The 19,441-nt window shown below is 37.4% G+C and overlaps 1 protein-coding gene across 1 annotated transcript in view; it reads left to right on the forward strand.

The window, feature by feature from the left end:
* The first annotated feature begins 363 nt into the window (after positions 1-363).
* ADAM2 (ADAM metallopeptidase domain 2) overlaps positions 364-19,441 on the forward strand; it is a 59,358-nt gene continuing 40,280 nt past the window's right edge. The window contains exons 1-11 of the mRNA XM_012812223.1: positions 364-427; positions 972-1,048; positions 3,223-3,278; positions 5,962-6,040; positions 7,617-7,693; positions 8,086-8,254; positions 10,802-10,855; positions 14,486-14,557; positions 15,632-15,798; positions 16,748-16,829; positions 18,357-18,493. Coding sequence (XP_012667677.1) covers positions 364-427; positions 972-1,048; positions 3,223-3,278; positions 5,962-6,040; positions 7,617-7,693; positions 8,086-8,254; positions 10,802-10,855; positions 14,486-14,557; positions 15,632-15,798; positions 16,748-16,829; positions 18,357-18,493 — 1,034 coding nt within the window. The remainder of the gene's footprint in view (positions 428-971; positions 1,049-3,222; positions 3,279-5,961; positions 6,041-7,616; positions 7,694-8,085; positions 8,255-10,801; positions 10,856-14,485; positions 14,558-15,631; positions 15,799-16,747; positions 16,830-18,356; positions 18,494-19,441) is intronic.

The raw sequence follows: 19,441 nt of genomic DNA on the forward strand, positions 1-19,441 counted from the left end.
ATTTTGTATTCAATGAAAAATTCGTTTAATCAATGTTTATGACTCAAGGGAACTAATTTAAAAAAGAAGTCTTTATTGATCTTCCTGTTTCTCTGCTATTTATTTACCTCTGACTTTTGAAAGTGAGGCTGCCTTTTTTCCCCCTAAGCCTCAGAGAGGTGACAAGTCTCCGGGAGTCCTTGTCCTGCGAGAGACTTGGGGGGCGAGAGCTCCCCGGTCCCGCCGCGCTTCGCACCCAGCCTCAGGCCGCCCGGGCTGTCGGCCACCTGCCTTTTGCAGGGTGAAGTTCAGGACCTAACCTCTCGCGCACCTAACTGCCCTCTCGCGTGTCGTTATTCCCGCTGGGATCCAGGTGGCCCCGCCATGCTGCCCGTCCTGCTTATCCTGAGCGGCCTGAATGTGCTGAGCGGGCTCTCGACAGGCACTGGTAAGTGGAAAAACCCTCCTACCTTCCGGGAGTTACAGTGGACATTCCCGGGAAGGCGGTTTCTATGGAGCTTCCCCTCCCATCGCCGCTTTATCCCCCCAAATTCACATCAGCTGAGTAGCGACTTTCCGGCTCATCCTGGGACCCAAGGAAAGATGGGAGGTCCCCTGGCTCAAGGGGACGCTCAGGGCTGGAGTTTCAGACCCTGCTTTGCAGTTTGGCCATTGGTGAAGGTGAGATCCAGCTTCCCTTCTGTGAGCTCATCAGTACTGAGAGCCTGGGCGTGTTGACCGGGGGGGAATATTCCTAGAGCGGTACACCCTCTTCTCTTAAAAAAAAAAAAAAAAAAAAATAGAGCAAAACAAAAAAAACCCAACTCTTGCAATTCCTATGAAGACAAGGGACTTAAGAGTATTTGAAAGGATAGTAAACAAGACAGGAGCTGGGGAGAGGTGACCACAGATGATGGATTTAGATGACAGAATAGTAAAGTAACTTGTGAAGGGATGGGCGTTGCTCTCCTAACTCAGTTTGCAAATTGCAGATTCTCAAAGACTACCTTTGCAAGTTATAATTCCAGAGAAAGTACAGTCCGTATTAAATGAAGAGATTGAAATCAAGGTAATTACTAACATTGTTCATTATTTTATGTGAATTATGTAACTTGAGGTATTTTGGTCCTGAGAAGTTAGCCTGCCATTTTTTATTGCGGAATGTTTGATTTATGCCCATTATTTTCTGGAATGGAAAAGCCCTTTTGAAAATGAACCAAGATTTACCATGTTTCATAGAAATAAATGGCACAGTGTAAAGCTCCACATCCCCTCTTGGAAATGTTTTCTTCTTGGATGTTTTTGAATAATCATCCACTTGATCCGCTTAGAAATTCTCTCCACACTCACTCACCAGGCTGTGTTTGTTTGCTAAGTAAGCCTCAAGCTTCCTTACACGGGATGGCGACCGCCTGACTTAATGATGGGTTATGTCACTGATTTTTCCATCCTGATTGCAAACGTGTTAATGATTAAACTGTTTGTGTGTAGTTTGTCTTAGTTCAGGATTATTGCTTTTTTTCTTTGAATTAAAAAGCTTCTTGTCTTTTTTTTCCCCAAGTCCTAGAATAATTTCTGAAGAAGTGACGTATTTCTTGAGACAGCACACCTTAATTTTTCTTTTTAGTAGGGTAGAAGGCTTTTGGGAAATTTAAATGCAAATATTTCCTTAGCAGTTCTTTGTCTGTCACCCTAATACAGAGATTAGAGGTTAACTATACACAATAAACTTTATTTTAGAAGAGACTTTAAGATGCCTTTTAAGAAATATACATAAAGGCCGGGAGCGGTGGCTCACGCCTGTAATCCTAAGACTCTGGGAGGCCGAGGTGGTTGAATTGCTCGAGCTCAGGAGTTCAAGACCAGCCTGAGCCACAGAGAGAACTTGTCTCTAAAAAACAGCCAGGAGTTGTGATGGGTGTCTGTAATCCCAGCTATTTGGGAGGCTGAGGCAAGAGAATAGCTTAAGCCCAAGAGTTTGAGGTTGCTGTGAGCTCTGATGCCACAGCTCTCTACCAAGGGCTACTTAGTGAGACTCTGTCCCCAAAAAATAAGAAGAAAAACTTTAAACTAAAACAATTAAATACAAAATTTAAGAAAATTTTTAAAAAAGAAATATACATAAACTTGAAATATTGAAAGTTTTTCTCTAAAGATCAGGAATGAGACAAGGAAGCTGTTTATTATCTTTTCTACCTATGGTTATCCTGGAAGTGCTAACCAATGCAATAAAGACAGAAAACACAGGGTGGCGCCTGTGGCTCAAGGAGTAGGGTGCCCGTCCCATATACCAGAGGTGGCAGGTTCAAACCTGGCCCTGGACAAAAACTGCAAAAAAAAAAAAAAAAAGAAAGAAAGAAAGAAAGAAAGAAAACACAAAAACATCACATAGGCATAACCACTGTAGGGGAAGAACTAACACAATGAAATGATTGCATGCGAAATAAAATTCAAAATAAATCAGAGGTAATTAGAATTGAAACAATAATGGAGCAAATTCTCTGAAAACAAGGTTAAATACAAGGTTACAAAATACAAAAATCAGGTGTATTTCTATTCTGGCAAATGAAGAATATGAAACATAGTTTTAAAAAGATATAATTTCCGGTACATAAAAATCTAAACAAATCCAATGAAGGAATCAAAACCTCCTCACTGAAGAGAATAAATCAAGGTGAAATAAAATAAATTCCTCCTTCATGAATGGAGGAATTTCATGCTCATGGCCTGGAAGATCCAAAAATCAAAGATGCCAAAACTTCTCAAACTGACCTATGAGAAACTAAACTGTCCATACGTCAGACACTATTTTCTTAATAAAATAGATCGATTGGCATTGGAACAAACGTCATGAGACCCTTCAATATTATACTTTATGTGCTATTAATTCCTCGCTCTTTATAGATGTATATTTGTTGAGTAATTTAGTTATATTCTGTTTTAGACACTAGTTTTGCTGTGGCCTCAGTCTTTGTTAAGCTAACAAAATTACTGGATGAAAAACTATAACATTAGGTTCTAGGTAAATTTAAAAATTAACAAATAAGAAATCACACAAATTACTTCTTTTTATTTTTATTACAAACGGTGATGTGTTAACATAAAACTTCATCCAGGTAAATCAACATTAAATTATAAATTTTTCTCTTTTTATTAAGTGTTTTACAACGTAATTATCATTATGTAAAATGGTTATTCTAACGTTTTTCTCCTCTCTCCATTTTTAATGTATTCTTTTGCCAGGTATCCTACAAAATTATAATTCAAGGGCAGACATTTATTCTGAACCTAAAGCAAAGGTAGGTGACCCTAATTATTTTATTAATTGTCTTTGTTCTATTTTTTAAATTATTGTGTGGAATCATCCAGAATGTAATTATTTGCTACTCACTTTTCACATGTTTCTTATTTTATGCTTTAAAAAGCCTTTTAAATATGTGTAGTCTATTTCTACAACCTGAATCTGTAGCATATAGTCCCATCTTTTTGGTTTCCAGTAACACCACATTTCTATTTGGTAATCTAAGAGCTTTCTTGGAAGACAACTTTTGATAATTTTATCTCTCTTAAAACATAAATATGACCATAAATTTTAAATTCCCTCATTTTCAACTAATATTTTAAAGATCATAGTAGAGGGCAGTGCCTGTGGCTCCATGAGTAGGCGGCTGGCCCCATATACCGAGGGTGGTAGGTTGGAGCCTGGCCCTGGCCAAACTGCAACAAAAAATAGCCAGGCATTGTGGTGGGTGCCTGTAGTCCCAGCTACTTGGGCGGTTGAGGCAAGAGAATCGCCTAAGCCCAGGAGTTGAAGGTTGCTGTGAGCTGTGATGCCACAGCACTCTACCGAGAGTAACAAACTAAGACTTTGTCTCAAAAAAAGAAAAAAAGATCATAGTAGATTCTTGTTATGTGAGACAACAGACATGCTAATGTCTAATAATATGAAAAATTTGTAGTTAGTTTATCAACCCTGTCACAAAGTATTAGGACTTGAATGATAATGATAATTAGCCAAACTCAACCCCATGCCAGCTGATGAATTTGGGAAAAACAAGCACATATACTAAGGAATAAAGACAAACCAAAATTTAAACGCTCTACTTTTAAGTGATAAGAATAGACCTCCAAAATAATGAAATACAGAAGCCTGTCAATGAAGCTTTCAAATCAATACAAAATAAGAAATACATCTGAGGATGTGTCACTCCTAGAATTCCCAGCTGCAATCCTAACGTTTTATACCTCACAATTTTTAGAGAATATTTTCCATCTATATATGTAGTTTAAAGAAACATAACAAAACTTGACTCAAAATTACTTCTTCCTGTAAAAGAGAAATCCTACATTTTTTGTAATATGCATAAGGAAAATCCAGACAGAATCCCACAAACAGAGCCGACTTTAGAATGTCAGGTAGAGACCGAGAGCAGTAAGCCAGGGATCTGGACGAGAGCACCCTATCAATTACTTTTTGCATCACAGATAGACATTTATGATGATGTTTATTTGAGGTTGAAATATGTAAATTATAACTGATTAGAAATATAGGAAGAGCTGAGTTAAAATGCAATCACAGAAGATTTCTTAAGCTAATGTCTTTTTTAGAGTAGAAAAAAAGGTATAGATTTGCAGTGAAATTAGCGGTGATGTGATTGCCAAATCTTATATTTCATACCTTACAAGTAAACGTGACTCTTTTCCTGCACACGAGCAGCCAACAGGAATATAAATTAAAATAATCACATATTAGAAAAAAAAATCATTTTTCCGAATAGTAACCACATTCTTGATAGCCAGAAAAATAAAGTTAGAAATAATTGGAAATGCTTAATTGAAGAAGCACCAGCTATTTGTAAATTCAATAGTGGTCAAGAAATAACTCTTGGCTCAAAAATTCAAGACATGATGGCAAAATATTAATAAAGCAAAAATAAACAAAATGCTATACGTTGAAAATTTTAGATATGCATGGCCAAATCTATAGTAAAAATAAAATGCAAATATTTCGAGCTTTCCCTGTTGGGTCTTCCCCTTTGCCAGAAGCTCTGATACCTTTTTACTGCTTCTATATTCCTTTCTGTCTAATAAAATCCTGTCTTACCAGTGGAAAATAAAATAAAATGCAAATATTTCATTGTTTTTACATTTTACGTGCAACAGATGAGAATGAAGTGTGTAATACCAGGGAATGGACAAATGAAATGTTATTGACTAGTCCTCGCTGGTGGTGTAATTGTTATCAGTCTCCCTCAAGCCCTATCAGCTTGTGTCAAGTGTATCTTGGTTTCAACTTGGCCAACAGTTTACGGTACAACAGGGTGACACTACCTTCACTCTCAGCCGACTGTCAGGCGTGGGCTGTGTGCGGAACCAGCACCCAACTATCAGTCTTCTTAATTATTTTCTGCTCAGGCCCAGGAAAATGGGGATCTTTGTTCAGCCCTGAGCGGGAGAACTCTGTACCAAGATGACACTAATAATGGTATAATAAATAAATTAAGTAGGGAGAATATCAGAAGGCGATATACACTTGGGCAAAAGAGGGACCAAATTAAGAGTGTGGTTTAGAAGTCCTAGACTTTGGTGATTTAAAAACGGTGAATTCTTAAACTGTTTGCCAAGATAAGCCTCACGGAGGCTGCTGATATACAAATAAAGGCCTGAAGTAGGTGAGAGACTGAGACAGGTTAAAACGCCCCAGAAAGAGGGATACCGGAACAAATACCAAACAGCAAAAGTTTGCCTTTTGTGTTTGAAAAACAGTGCACCATGGAGTGAATGAAGTGAGATCTCACAACTAGAAACTTTAAGTAAAATTTAAAGCATGATCCACATATTCAAAAAATCTGTTTCTCTCCCTCTCTCTTTATGCCAACCTACCTATCTTTAATGAATACAGAAAATATCTTTATCAGAATAAAAGTTTAGTGCATAAATTTGTCCATTAAATACTTTTTGGTCCTTTTTTTTTTTTTACAGAACTTTTTTACCTAGTAATTTTATAGTTTATGGTTATAATAACGCAGAAGTTATGAAGCCTATTGAAGAAAAGTTTCGGGTATGTTTCTTATTGCCTGTTGACATCTGTCTTGTGACCTCCCGAGATCACCTTATTTATGTGTTATTGGGTACCAAGGGTTGGGGTCATGTTTTGTTTTGGTATGAATCCAATCATTTCTTTTTGTTATATATTGAGTTAACCACGTTAAATAGATGATCAACCAAACAAGATAAAATTGGGATGTTTCTTAACTTCTTGTTTCATGGGTCTGTAAATGTATGTGTTTATATGCCTGAGACAACAGAGGTGGAAAATGTGAAATACGGTGAAAAAATATGATTTGAATTAGGAAAGCCAAAGCTTGGAATAAAAGGAGAGAGACTCCAAAGTCTTCTCTGAAAGATATTCAATGACCAAATATGCACACATGAAATTTCACGCACATTTAATGGAGTATATGAAATTTTCATATGTTTGAAATGTGTGGCACTTCATTTAATAATGTCTGTAATTTGTTGTAAAAAAAACAAAACAAAACAGAGCAGTGAGTAGATTACCCATGCCTAAAAAAAAAAAACAGACCAGTGAGTGGATTACCCATACCCACTGATACTTTCATTTTATAAAGTCATGACCTATAATTGGTGTTGAAAATAAAGGCAGAAATATTTTACACAAAATTATAAAATAAGATGGAAATAGAAATCTAGGTATGTTGAGTAGGACGCCTGCCCCATATACCAGAGGTGGTGGGTTCAAACCCAGCCCCAGCCAAAAACTGCAAAAAAAAATTCAGTGAACTGAATATTTCAACAGAGAACTTCAAAAGCAGAGTCTCAGATAGAAGAAAGAATCAATAAACATAACAGTAGGTCTTTTTTAATTTTCTAATCAACAGAACAAAAAGAAAAAAACAAATGAAAAAGAATGAAGAAAGTCTATAGGACTTATGGGAAATCATGCAATAAACCAATAAACATTCCAGGAATTCTAGGAGAAGAAAGTGAGAAAGGGACAGAAAAAATATTTATTTATTTATTTTTTAGAAATGTAACTCCTCAAATCTAGGGAACAAATAAATGGACATTCGTATTTCTCAGCAGAAACCTTGTAGACCAGGAGAGAGTAGAATGGAATATATTCAAAAGGCTGAAATTAAAAAGAGAAAAAAATATAAACAACAATATCCAACAAAACTGTTCTTTACTATTGAGAGAGAAGTAAAAAGTTTCCTGAACAAAGTGCCCTGAGGGAGTTTTTCACCACAAGGCCTGCTTTGTAAGAAATATTAAAGGGAATTCTTTGTATTAAAAAGAAGACTTAAAAGGGCAGTGCCTGTGGTTCAAAGGAGTAGGGCACTGGCCCCATATGCTGAAGGTGGTGGGTTCAAACCCATCCTTGGGCAAAGACTGCAAAAAAAAAAAAAAAGTATGAATATATAGTTTTTATGAACTATGAACATTTTAGAAAACTGAACCATATACTCCTCTAATGATCTTATTAAGTCTATTTTGAAAGCAATAAGTATTTGATGCATACATACAAAAAAATACATGTTTAAAGTATTTGAAACCAGTGTCTTTAACATGAATTGTTCTGATAGACATATGTGTGTTTTGTCCTTACTTTACAGAATTTCTGCTACTACCAAGGGTATATTGAAGGGTATCCACACTCTATGGTGATTATATCCACATGTCATGGAATCAGGTTGTGATTTATAATTTTATATATTACAAAAGGAAAGGTTAACTCAGAAATTATTTGAGCAATTTAAAAATAATATTCACTAGTGCTAAAGTCACGAATGACTATCGTGGGAAAAATGCCATCGGAAAAGCTCACGATGGCTCTTGCCCTTACAGTGAATTAACGTTGTACACGTTTGGAAACCATGAAATATTAATAGCTAGACAAATACCAACAGCCATTATGATGAGCGTCAGGCTGTGATGCTTAGTAAGGGGGTCTATACTTAACTTTTCCTGCCTTATCACTTAAGACTAAGACTAAAAGTTATCTGCATGTCATTAGAAAACAAAGTGGCATTTCATTGTTCATAATGCATCATTATATTGATCCACTTTTCTTGAAATCTGTAGGGGCTTAATACAGTTTGAAAATGTTAGCTACGTAATTGAACCCCTGGGGTCTTCGCTGGGTTCTGAACATTTGGTCTATGAAGTAACCCCTAAGAACCCGAATGTTGCACTGTATACTGATAAGGCTCTTGAGCCAAGAGAGACGTCCTATAAGATAAAAAGCGTGGAGGTAGGTGATTAACTGAGTAAGCTCTGTGTTATTACTACGTAGGAAGATAAACACTTTATTTTTCTTAATAAATTATTCATGTATACACCTATCTATTCCAACACGTATATACACACACCCATGAATACCGTGTACCAGAAACTTTTGAACTTATCATAATCCAAAAAAACTAGTTTTGTAATTTTCTGTAACTCTATACCCATGCTCCGAATAATCAATGGTGTTATCCTGCATATTTCTATTGCCACCTTATGCTATGGATGACTCATTTTAGGAATGTCTTCAGATCTAATCAGATGAGAGAGGAAATTCCAGAAATCCCAGAACTAATTCTAATTTGTCCTTAAGATTCTGTTTCTTCTTATCTCATTCGTCTGTGTTGGAGTTGTCCAGAGACAGGGCACCAACAGAACGTAACACACCCGCATCTGGTACCATATAGACTAACACACACGATGAATACAGAGAGAGAGAGAGAAAGCGGGAGAGGTTTCTAGGAATTGGTCCACATGACTGTGGAGGCTTGATAAATCCAAAATCTGTAGGGCAGGCTGGTGCTGCAAGGAGCAGCCATGGTTTCAGACCAGGGCAGCCAGCTAGCAGAGTTTCTTCTTCCTTCAGAAATAGCCTTTGTTCTGAGCATGAAGTCAGCTGACTGGATGAGGTCCAGCTACATGATGTAGGGTAATCTGCCTTACTAAATGTTCATCCATTTAAAATGTTAACCTCGGCTCAGCACCTGTAGCTCCGGCGACTAAGGCTCCAGCCACATAACCAGAGCTGGCGGGTTTGAATCCAGCCTGGGCCTGCCAAACAACAATGACAACTACAACCAAAAAATAGCCGGGCATTGTGTCAGGCGCCTGCAGTCACAGCTACTTGGGAGGCTGAGGCAAGAGAATCTCTTAAGCCCAGGAGTTGGAGTTTGCTGTGAGCTGTGATGCCACAGCACTCTACCGAGGGTGACAGCTTGAGGCTCTGTCTCAAAAAAAAAAAAAAAATGTTAACCCCATCTGAAAAACCCCTTCATAGAGACATCCAGAATAAAGTTTGACCTAACATCTGGGCACAGTGACCCACCAAGTTTACAGATAAAATTAATCATCATGCCAAGGTTACATAGTTACTCTTAAGTCTCCTCCAAAAGTTTTGTTGTTCCATCTGATTTTGATATATGATGGATTATATGTTAATTCTTTTGTATAGGGGAATGTAAGGACCTAAATTTGTTTTTGGACGGATGCCCAATTGTCCCCGCACCATTTCTTGAAACGGCTATTCTTTTTATAACGTCAGAGTTCAAACTCCATGAGGTCTGGCTTTTCTGTCTGACTCAGTCATTTCCTTCTGTTGATACCTGTGGTCTAGTTTAAGAAAGTCCATCATGGGGTGGCATCTGTGGCTCAGTGAATAGGGTGCCGGCCCCATATACTAAGGGTGGAGGGTTCAAACCCAGCCCCAACCAAACTGCAACAAAAAATAGCTGGGCGTCATGCCGGGCGCCTGTAGTCCCAGCTATTCAGGAGCCTGAGGCAAAAGAATCTCCTAAACCCAAGAGCTAGAGGTTGCCATGAGCTGTGATGCCACAGCACTCTACTGAAGGCAACAAAGTGAGACTCTGTCTCTAAAAAAAAAAGTACATTATTGTGACACTCTGTTGCATACATTTCCCTGAGATAACTTATACAAGGATTAACTTTATCCTTTAGATGAAATTTCATCTCTTACACACAGGGATGGATGTGTTTATACACAAACACATACTGCATAGTAATGTAATAATAGCATCATTAAGCTAACAGATCTACATGCATTTTGTAACCGGGAGTTGATGGATTTACTCATAAAAGAGAGCAGTATGAATAGTCTGGTACTTGCACCAATGAGAATATAGAGAATGGAAGGTAGAAGTTATTTCTGAGTTAATTAAATGATTAATTAGATAAAGAGAAGTGACAAAAGACATACAGTAGAACCTCTGTAAGATGTACCCCGGGGGATATTACAAACTGTTCAGAGCATGTGGAAATGGTCAACATAAGAAAGTAGGTCCATTGTACTGATATGTGACAGGGCCCAGCCCAGGGACACAGAAAGGAATACCCAAGTCCCACCCAAGAAGGAATGGGTTCACCCGTCCCCAACCCCAGACCCTCTTGTTCCCACCCCTTCTTAACCCACGGGCTGACTTCCTTTTTGAACTAGCCGCTAGCACCCAAGTGAATAAAGGCCATGCTGCCCATACGGAACCCAGACTCTGCTCCCTTTCATTCACGTTTCAGAATAGCCTCTGGTTTTGTACATGTGATGCATGCCTGGTTTATAAAATAGGTCAATTTAAGGGACCAACCCAATGTAGGGAGATGGTCAACTATGGAGGTTCTACTATCATTGAAAAGATTTTGTGATATCTAGTTTTTCTTATCTGATTCTATTTCCAAACGTAAAATTTTATTTTTCAATTTTGAGTTCACTAATAGTAGCGATATACAGTGAAAATATTCAAGTAATTTAATCCTGACATAAAGCTCGTGGATTTGTTTTCAGCCACATCAATCCTCTCAGTATATAGAAATGCATCTTGTAGTTGAGCAAAAATTGGTAAGTAGATTCTGATTTGTCTCTTGTTACTTTATATTAGCTATGAAGGATCATACAAAATAATTTGGAATACGTTTTTGACAGAAGACAATGATAAATTTGCTTTAGCTCTGCCTTAATGCATTTAAAATGATTATTGTCAGTATTAAATTGAGAATCAAATTTCTATATGATATTTTCTCTTAATTTCAGTGCCTGTTGAGATGACCATGGGATATTTTTGTCATTCCATTCATTAAGTGTATTACATTAATTGACTTTCAGATATTGAAACAACCTTGCCTTCCTGAAATAATTCCCACTTGATCATGTTGCATAATCATTTTCATCTATTTCCAGGTTTAGGTTGCTAGTATTTTTCTTAGGTTTCCTTTGTAAATGTAGTTTAATATATTTGCTTTGCATGTTGGTGGTCTGAGATCAGGGGGCTGGCACAGTCACGTTCTGGTGGGGACACATTTCCTGGCCTGCAGCTCACTGTAGAGAGAGGGCTCTTTGGTATTTCTTCTCTTGTGAGCCACTAATCCCATCCTGAGGGGCGCACCCTCATGACTAAATCTAAACCTAATGAAGTTTGTAAATCCTAATATCGTTTGTAAATACCATAAAGTTTGGGGTCAGGGTTTCAACATACGAAGTTTTGTAGGGATATAATTCACTATGCAACACTCCACCCCTGAGCTCCTTTTCATATATAAAATGCATCCATTCCAGAGCAACAGATGTTAGAACTCTGATGTCCTAAGTCTGGTCTAAATATCCTCTAAATCTTACATGGGTGAGACTCGAAATAAAGGCAGTAAATTTTGCCTTCATTTGTCTCAGTGACATGAGACAAATGAAGGCAAAATTTCCATCTGTGAAAAGGAGGGAGGGAGAGAAGGAAGGAAGGAAGGAGAGGAGGGAGGAAGGGAAGGAAAGAGGAGAGGGAAGGAAGGGGAAGTGGCCTCCAAGCAAGTCCAGGCTCTAGCAAGGCATATTTGCTTAGATTTTAAACCTTGAGAATAATCCTCTTTGACTCTGTGGCCCAGTGGCCTACCTTTCGGGTCCACTGGAGGGCAGTGCCATTTCCACGGCTGTGCTCACTGGGTGGTCTGGCTGCCAGGGCTCTGGGCAGAGAACCACCGAACTGTTGAAATCAAGGCCGTGTCCCTAGTAATCCTGGAATGACCTTCGGAATTTCTTTTCCTCCTCCTGAAGAGTAGTGCTGATTTGCAGCTAAATAACTACTGACAAATCTAAGAAGTCCAGCAGACGTCAGCCCGTCTTGATAACCCCTGAGTTCAGATTGGCGGTGTCTCCACTCACACAATCCCATAAGCTTTTTGCCAAATGGTGGTTCGGCTATTCCCTCAATGTCCTCTGCAGAATAAGTGTTCTCGTTTTTTCTGCAATATGGATAGGCTAAGAAATCTGCAAACATTCGCCATAGGTTCTATTTTGCTTCACAATGTCTTCTTCAGTTCAGGACCTCACTTCTCGGTACCCAAATCTGTCTTAGTCTGAGCTGCAATGCCAAATACCATGGAGTGAGTGACGTAAAGAACCATTCTTACCCTTCTGAACACTAAATGCTGGTGGATGGGGCGCCAGAATTACTGGGTTCTGGTGAGGACTCTCTTCCTGGCCTGCAGAGAGCCACCCTTTTCTGGGTTCTGATGTGGCAGAGAAGGAGAGAGAGAGAGAACTCTCCAATGTCTCTGTTAGTTATCAAGGTGCCCCACTCTCGTGATGCTATCGAATCCTAATGGTCTGGAGACCCCATCTCCAAATACTGTCACTGGAGAGGTTAAGGCTTCAATGCGTGAATGTTGTGGGGACAGAATCTAGTCCATAGAAATGTAATATACCAAATGTCACCATTCATAGGAAAAACGGGAAATTGTAGGAGCTTCATACTATGATCTTTTAAATATATATTTATTTACAAAATATTCATTACAGAATTTTACAAATTATTTACAAAACATTCTCTGTGTGTTGGCTACTGCTTTCTACACATACACAGTCTCTCCCACTCATGGCGAACACTCCCCTCTCCATGGAAACTTTTGGGACACCCGTGTCTGTGTGTTAAATATATATTACTGTATATAGTGTTGTGTGTATATCACTGCATGTATATATGTGTGCTTGTTAAGTGTATTATGTAGCATATAGTTTTAATGAATACTGACCTGCAGTTTCTTTTTGAGGCGATGTCTTTCCCAGCTTTATCAGCGTGGTAATTTATCTGGATTATGATTATATAGCATTCTGTAGTTGCTGAGGGTTTGTGAATGACTGATATTATTTATTTTTCTAAGCTTTTGCTAACATTTTTTCCATAAAGATTTCTGGGCTAGATGTGTGTGTGTGAGGAATAACTTTCAATCACATAATTAAATAACTGTTTACATATTATAAATCTTACATATTATTATAATTATTTGTATTTCTACTTGGTCCAGTATCTTCAGCTTACATCTTCCAGAAGTGATGGTCTGATTCATCTGCATCGAAGCAGTGTATTCTGTTCATGTTCATTTATAGAAATCCTTTACATTCCTTTTGGGGTCCGTAATATCTCTAGTGAAATATCTTTGTACACTACTGATTTTGATAGTTATTATCTTTGCCCTTTTTTTTTTTTTGAGGTCGTACTGGCTAAAGATTTGTCAGTTTTATTATCTTTCGATTATAAATGTTCGATTACATGGATGTTCTCTTTTCCTTCTTCACATTTAGCTTCATCTTCCAGTTTTTCTTCTGTTGCAAATTACTAGTTTCAATTCACCGTGACGGGAAAAGATACTCTGCGTGATTTCAGTCTTTTAAAAACTTAGTATGGTTTTTTTGACCTAAGATATGGTGTATCCTGGAGAGCCCTCCATGAGCACTTGAAGTAATGTGTGTTCTGCTGTTGGGGAGTGGTGTGGTCTGTCCATGTTTTTAGGAACAATTGGCTTCCAGTATTGTTAAGGTTCACCATTTCCTTATTGATCTGTATGTGCTATTTTGCAATACAATGTTCTGTAAATACCTATTGGCAAACAGTTTTTAGTTTGAAATACTTGTGTTCCATTTTTGCTCAGGTATTATTATATTATTGAATGGTGTGTATTTAAGTCTCTGTTATTGTTGGAGTTTCTGTTTCTCCCCTCAATTCTACCAAATTGTACTTGTGTAATTTTCTGGGCCTCTTCTTTGGTGCATAGGCATTTATAATTCTTACATTATTCCATAGACATCCCAGCTCATTTGTTATTGCTGTTTTCATGGTCTGTCTTTTCAGTTATTTCCCTCTTGAGTCATCTGTATCTTTGGAAACATAGTGTGCCTCCTGCACACACATTTAAATATTATAATTTTAAGTGAGATTTTTCAGTCAACAGTTATTGTGATTCATTTATTGATCGTGGATATCTTGTTTGCAGTCTCTTTTTCACGTTTTGTATTTTTCATCTTTCACAATGAATGTCTATCAAATGACTTGTATCATCATAAAATGATGTTGTTTATAAAATAATGTGTTGGAAATTTAAACAATTCCTAATCTCACCATCTTGAATTTGAAGTGAAAAAAAAAATAATGATCATTCAGTGCTGAGCAATGTATATTTAAATCTAAAATATAATTATATTTTACAGTACAATCACATGGGTTCTGATATTTCTGTTGTCACTCAAAAAATTTTCCAGTTGCTTGGATTGACAAATGCTGTAAGTATTTGCTTCTTAATACTTCGGACTTCCGGTGTTACTGGGACAATTTCTATGCCTTCTCTTATGATACTGCCTGAATATACTTGTTGTATGATATAGGGGAAATTAAGTTTAATTTTGTGTTTTAGATTTTTATCTGTGAAGAAGGCATAATAATAATTATATACATCTAATTAAGTTACTATAGGGATTTTTTTTTTTTTTTTGGAGACAGAGTCGTACTTTGTTGCCCTTGGAAGAGTGCCGGGGCATCATAGCTCACAGCAACCTCAAACTCTTGGACGCAAGCCATTCTCTTGCCTCAGCCTCCTGAGTAGCTGGGTCTCACTATGTTGCCCTTGGTAGAGGGCAATGGTGTCACAGCTCACAGCAACCTCCAACTCTTGGGCTTAAGCAGTTCTCTTGCCTCAGCCTCCCAGGTAGCTGAGACAACAGGTGCCCACCACAATGCCCAGCTATTTTTTTGTTGTTGCAGTTGTTTAACTGGCCCTGGCCAAGTTCTAATCCACCACCCTTGGTGTTTGTGGCTGGCACCATAACCACTGTACTATGGGCACCGAGCCTACTGTAGGGATTAAAACACTTGGCACAGGGCTCACATAGGTGCAAGCATTTTTAAATGCCAATTATGGCTTGGTGCCTGTGGCTCAAACAGCTAAGGTGCCAGCCACATAGACCTGAGCTGGCGGGTTCGAATCCAGCGCCAGCCTGCCAAACAACAATGACAGTTGCAACCAAAACTTAGCTGGGTGTCATAGCAGGTACCTGTGGTCCCAGCTACTTGGGAAACAGGGAGGAGAATCGCTTGAGCCCAGGAGTTGGAGGTTGCTGTGAACTGTGATGCCACAGCACTCTACCCAGGGCAACGGCTTGAGGCTCTGTCTCTAAAAAATAAATAAAATGCCAAGTATTACTTATATTATTAATAGCATTTATTAATTGTTAATATACTTTTAAAGAAATCTAGACTTCAGTTGTTTAGTATTTTTCATAAGTTTGTTTTCATACATAATTATGAAATCTGTTGGAAGTATGATTTTGGAACCTGTTTTCTGTTTGTTTTCTGTTTAGATTTTTACTTCATTTAATGTGACAGTTATTCTATCTTCATTGGAGCTTTGGGTAGATAAGAATAAAATTCCAATCACTGGAGATGCTAACGAGTTACTCCACAGATTTTTAGACTGGAAAAGATCTTTCCTGGTTTTGCGTCCTCATGATGTGGCGTTTTTACTTATGTAAGCATATCCTGGCGTTATTGAATCCTAGAAAAGAAACATCTCCAATCTGACACAATGTTTAACAGCTGAAAAGCCATTGGGGAAGAAATAATCTTCTATAATTTTATTCTGGCATATACCCTATGAATATTATTTTTTATAAAATGGTTTAGCTATTAGAATTATTGATATCTATTTATCGCTTTGTAGTTAAAACTCACTCCTTCAATCTTGTGCAATATTCCTTTGTGCCGTGGAGTGTACATCACACCATTAAATGTCTCTAACTATGAGTAAAATATGAATGGTATCCTTTTGAAGAAATAGATCTGAATTCTATAACCATATAATCTAACCTTCTTCCTATACTTTGTTGTTATATAGTAAAACACAAAGCAAATAAATAAATGGAAACACTTTTGTATATTTTAATACTTATAATATAGTCATATTGTGCTTAAGATTTTGGTATATAAGCCTCCTATTCTGTTTAATAGATTCAGTTTTTCTCTTATCAATATTAAGTGCATGTATATATATATGTGCATATATATATAACATTTTAATCTTTTTTATTCTCTGTTCCATAAATATGCCTTATCTTTGCATAGCTCTGGCATACTAATTTTTTTCTGATTAAGTGGAGACTTTAATCCATATGGTGTCTCTGGCCATTGATTTGTAATTTTAAGGGATTTAATTTATTTCTGTAATTTTTATTTCAGGGGATTTATTTATTTTGGTTTTAAGGGGGAAACTACATAAAATGAATATTATGTTACAGAACTCCACATGCCTATTATTTGTTTTTTCCGATCCATTCTCAAAAGAAGCTACGTTACACGGATGTTAGGTGGAAATATTGATGAGTTTGATATAAATGTACAAAACAAAATTTTGGTTAAAAATTCAGTACTAATTGTGCTTTTATATTATTATATGATTCTGATCCTTTTTAAAATTTAAGTTACAGAGAAAAATCAAATTATGTTGGTGCAACCTTTCAAGGCAAGATGTGTGATGCCCTCTACGGAGGAGGAGTTGTGATGGTATCGTACGGTTTAATTTGAAATGTTAAGATGGAATGCTATACACATTAAGATGATGTTAAATATTTCTTTATTTTATTATTTCTAAATATATTATAGTTTTCATTATTCTAGGTACCTTTGCAAACCTTTGCAGCTGATAGAAATGTTTAAACTAAGAGTTCTCATTGAACTCACTACTTATAAAATTTCACAGTTTTCTTACAATAAGTTTAAAAAAATCTTTTCTAGGAAGCTAATGCAATGATCCATTTTAGTTTTATGATAAAATGCTCATCAGTTTTTCATAATCTTAATATTTAATCATTTACTTATTGATTTTAAGGTTTAAGTTTTGTACAATTTCTTAATTAGGTAGGTAACATAATTTTAAACCAGATTAAAAGAAAGCATTTGAAACTATTGTGGGGGTGAGGAAAAACTTCCCCTGTCCCCAAAATTTCACTGAAAGATAAACTCACAATGAAGATAGATAAATAAGAGAAAGAGGTTGATTTACCTTAAGCCAGGGGAGAATCACAGAATGATTACCTGGTATCTCAAGGGGATCCAGAAATTTATATGCCCACCTTTTAGAGAGCAAGGAGAGATACAGGTAATTCTGGTGAATGAACGGGGGGAACATATAATTAACCTGAGAGACCAGTAATATTTAAAATGATTTGGGCCATTGTTCCTACTTATCCCAAAGGTGATTTTTTTCCTCCACAGAAATACCGTGATGCCTTTGTTTTATAAATCAGGGCATCCTATTTCTGGCCTTTTTCTGGAATCTTTTTTGACCATCAGTCTATTTGTCTGTTCTTCTACTAACAAATTATAAATCAAATTATAAATTAAATTTTTTTCATAATTTGATACTCTACATGTCTCTCTGTCTTTAAAGATGGTTTTCTGAGAGCGCAGCTATGACTCTGACTGTCACTGTGCACAATTAACAAGTTCAGGGGGCAACGTACTGGTCTGACGCCACCCAGTGTGTCACCCATTTACATTTTGGTGACACTTAAGATTTCGTCTTTCTTATATTTCTTTTCTTTTTTTTTCACATATACGTGTGTTTATTAGGTTTCCACTTTTTGCCTTCACAAAATTAAAAAGGCTTAAAATTTAATAGCAATAACAAAGTTTAAGATAAGGGCCAGAAACAAAAACCTCGTAAAGAATGAACGAAGATAAATACATTCAGAAAAGAAATCAGACAATTTCTGTATCAAAATATTAAGCAATAATAACAATGCAAAGAAAGTTAACATTCACATTGTCAAATAAGAGTATGTCTGTTATAGAATGCTTCAGAATTACTCCATACTGAACCTTAGAGTCAAGGCTTTCTTGTATTTCTCGTATTTATAATGATACCTATAACACGTGAGTTAGGCCGACGTGGATGGCATTTTGTTGTATAACCTATTAGATGCCTCTGTCACATTTTATCATGTGACTGTTTCTAAGAATTACATTATTCTCCCAGTAAATAATTCGCAAAGAAGTGTGCGTGCATTTATGTCTTACCTCTTTTTTCAGCACCCCAAAACCATAAGCGTGGAATCACTTGCCGTTATTTTAACTCAATTACTGGCCCTCAGCATGGGGATCCCTTACGATGACACTAGCAAGTGCCAGTGCTCGGGAGCCATCTGCATAATGAACCCACAAGCAATGTAAGAGGCTTGATTTTTACACTTCACATTCATACTTTAAGATGACTTTGGCACATTTAACAAAAGAAGGTTAAGAAGAATTACATTAATGGTTGAATATCAGCTACGATTGACAACTCCAGACCAAAATATATATCTCAATGGCCATAGGGGATGTCTGTCTCAGGGTCCCATCATCCCATGTCACACTTGCTTTCTCCTCTGTGATCGAAGTCTACCTTTATTACTGTATTTACCTGTTTTATTTTATAATTTTATGCCAGTCTTGATAAACTAAATACAGGTTTGTGATCACTGCCCGTGAATTATTTATTAGTATGAACTTGTCTGCAGGAGTCTCTTACATCTTGTTCTGCTCAGCCTAAAGTTTTGACCCCTGTTGATTTCAAAGACACTGCCATTCAGCTTTTCCTTTGACATGAGAGAAGCATCCTTCACTCGGCTCAGATACCTTGTAAATTTGTTTGCTGTTCCGGTTGCTTAGAGAATACTAAGAAATGTTATAGAAGTGGGAGCCAAAAGCCAGGAGGTTATGGGAACCATCCCATGACTGGATCCAGCCTCTTCTCTTTCCGACTGACAGATCTGAGGGTGTTTTCTGCTTCTCAGATGTCTTGAGAATGAGGCCTCACTAGGAGCAGCACCAAACTTCCCACTCCCTCCCCTTCACACTCCCTCCTTCCCCTTCCACTCCCTCCTTCCCCTCCCACCCCCTCCCACCCCCTCCCACTTTCTCCATCCCCTCCCACCCCCTCCATCTCTCCCACCCCTCCCTCCCCCCCCACTCCTTCCTTTCACCTCCTGAGTGTACTTAAAACATATGCTTAAGGAGATATCCATCCAAATATTTCGTAAGAGTAACCCACATTGGCTTTAGAGAACAAATGTTGATGAAATAATTGTGGAACTGGATCAATACATGATGTGTTGGTGGAAGACGAGAGGGCA

The sequence above is a fragment of the Otolemur garnettii genome, unplaced genomic scaffold, assembly GCF_000181295.1.
Source record: "Otolemur garnettii isolate 467f Iridium unplaced genomic scaffold, OtoGar3 scaffold00197, whole genome shotgun sequence".
Classification (NCBI taxonomy): Eukaryota; Metazoa; Chordata; class Mammalia; order Primates; family Galagidae; genus Otolemur; species Otolemur garnettii.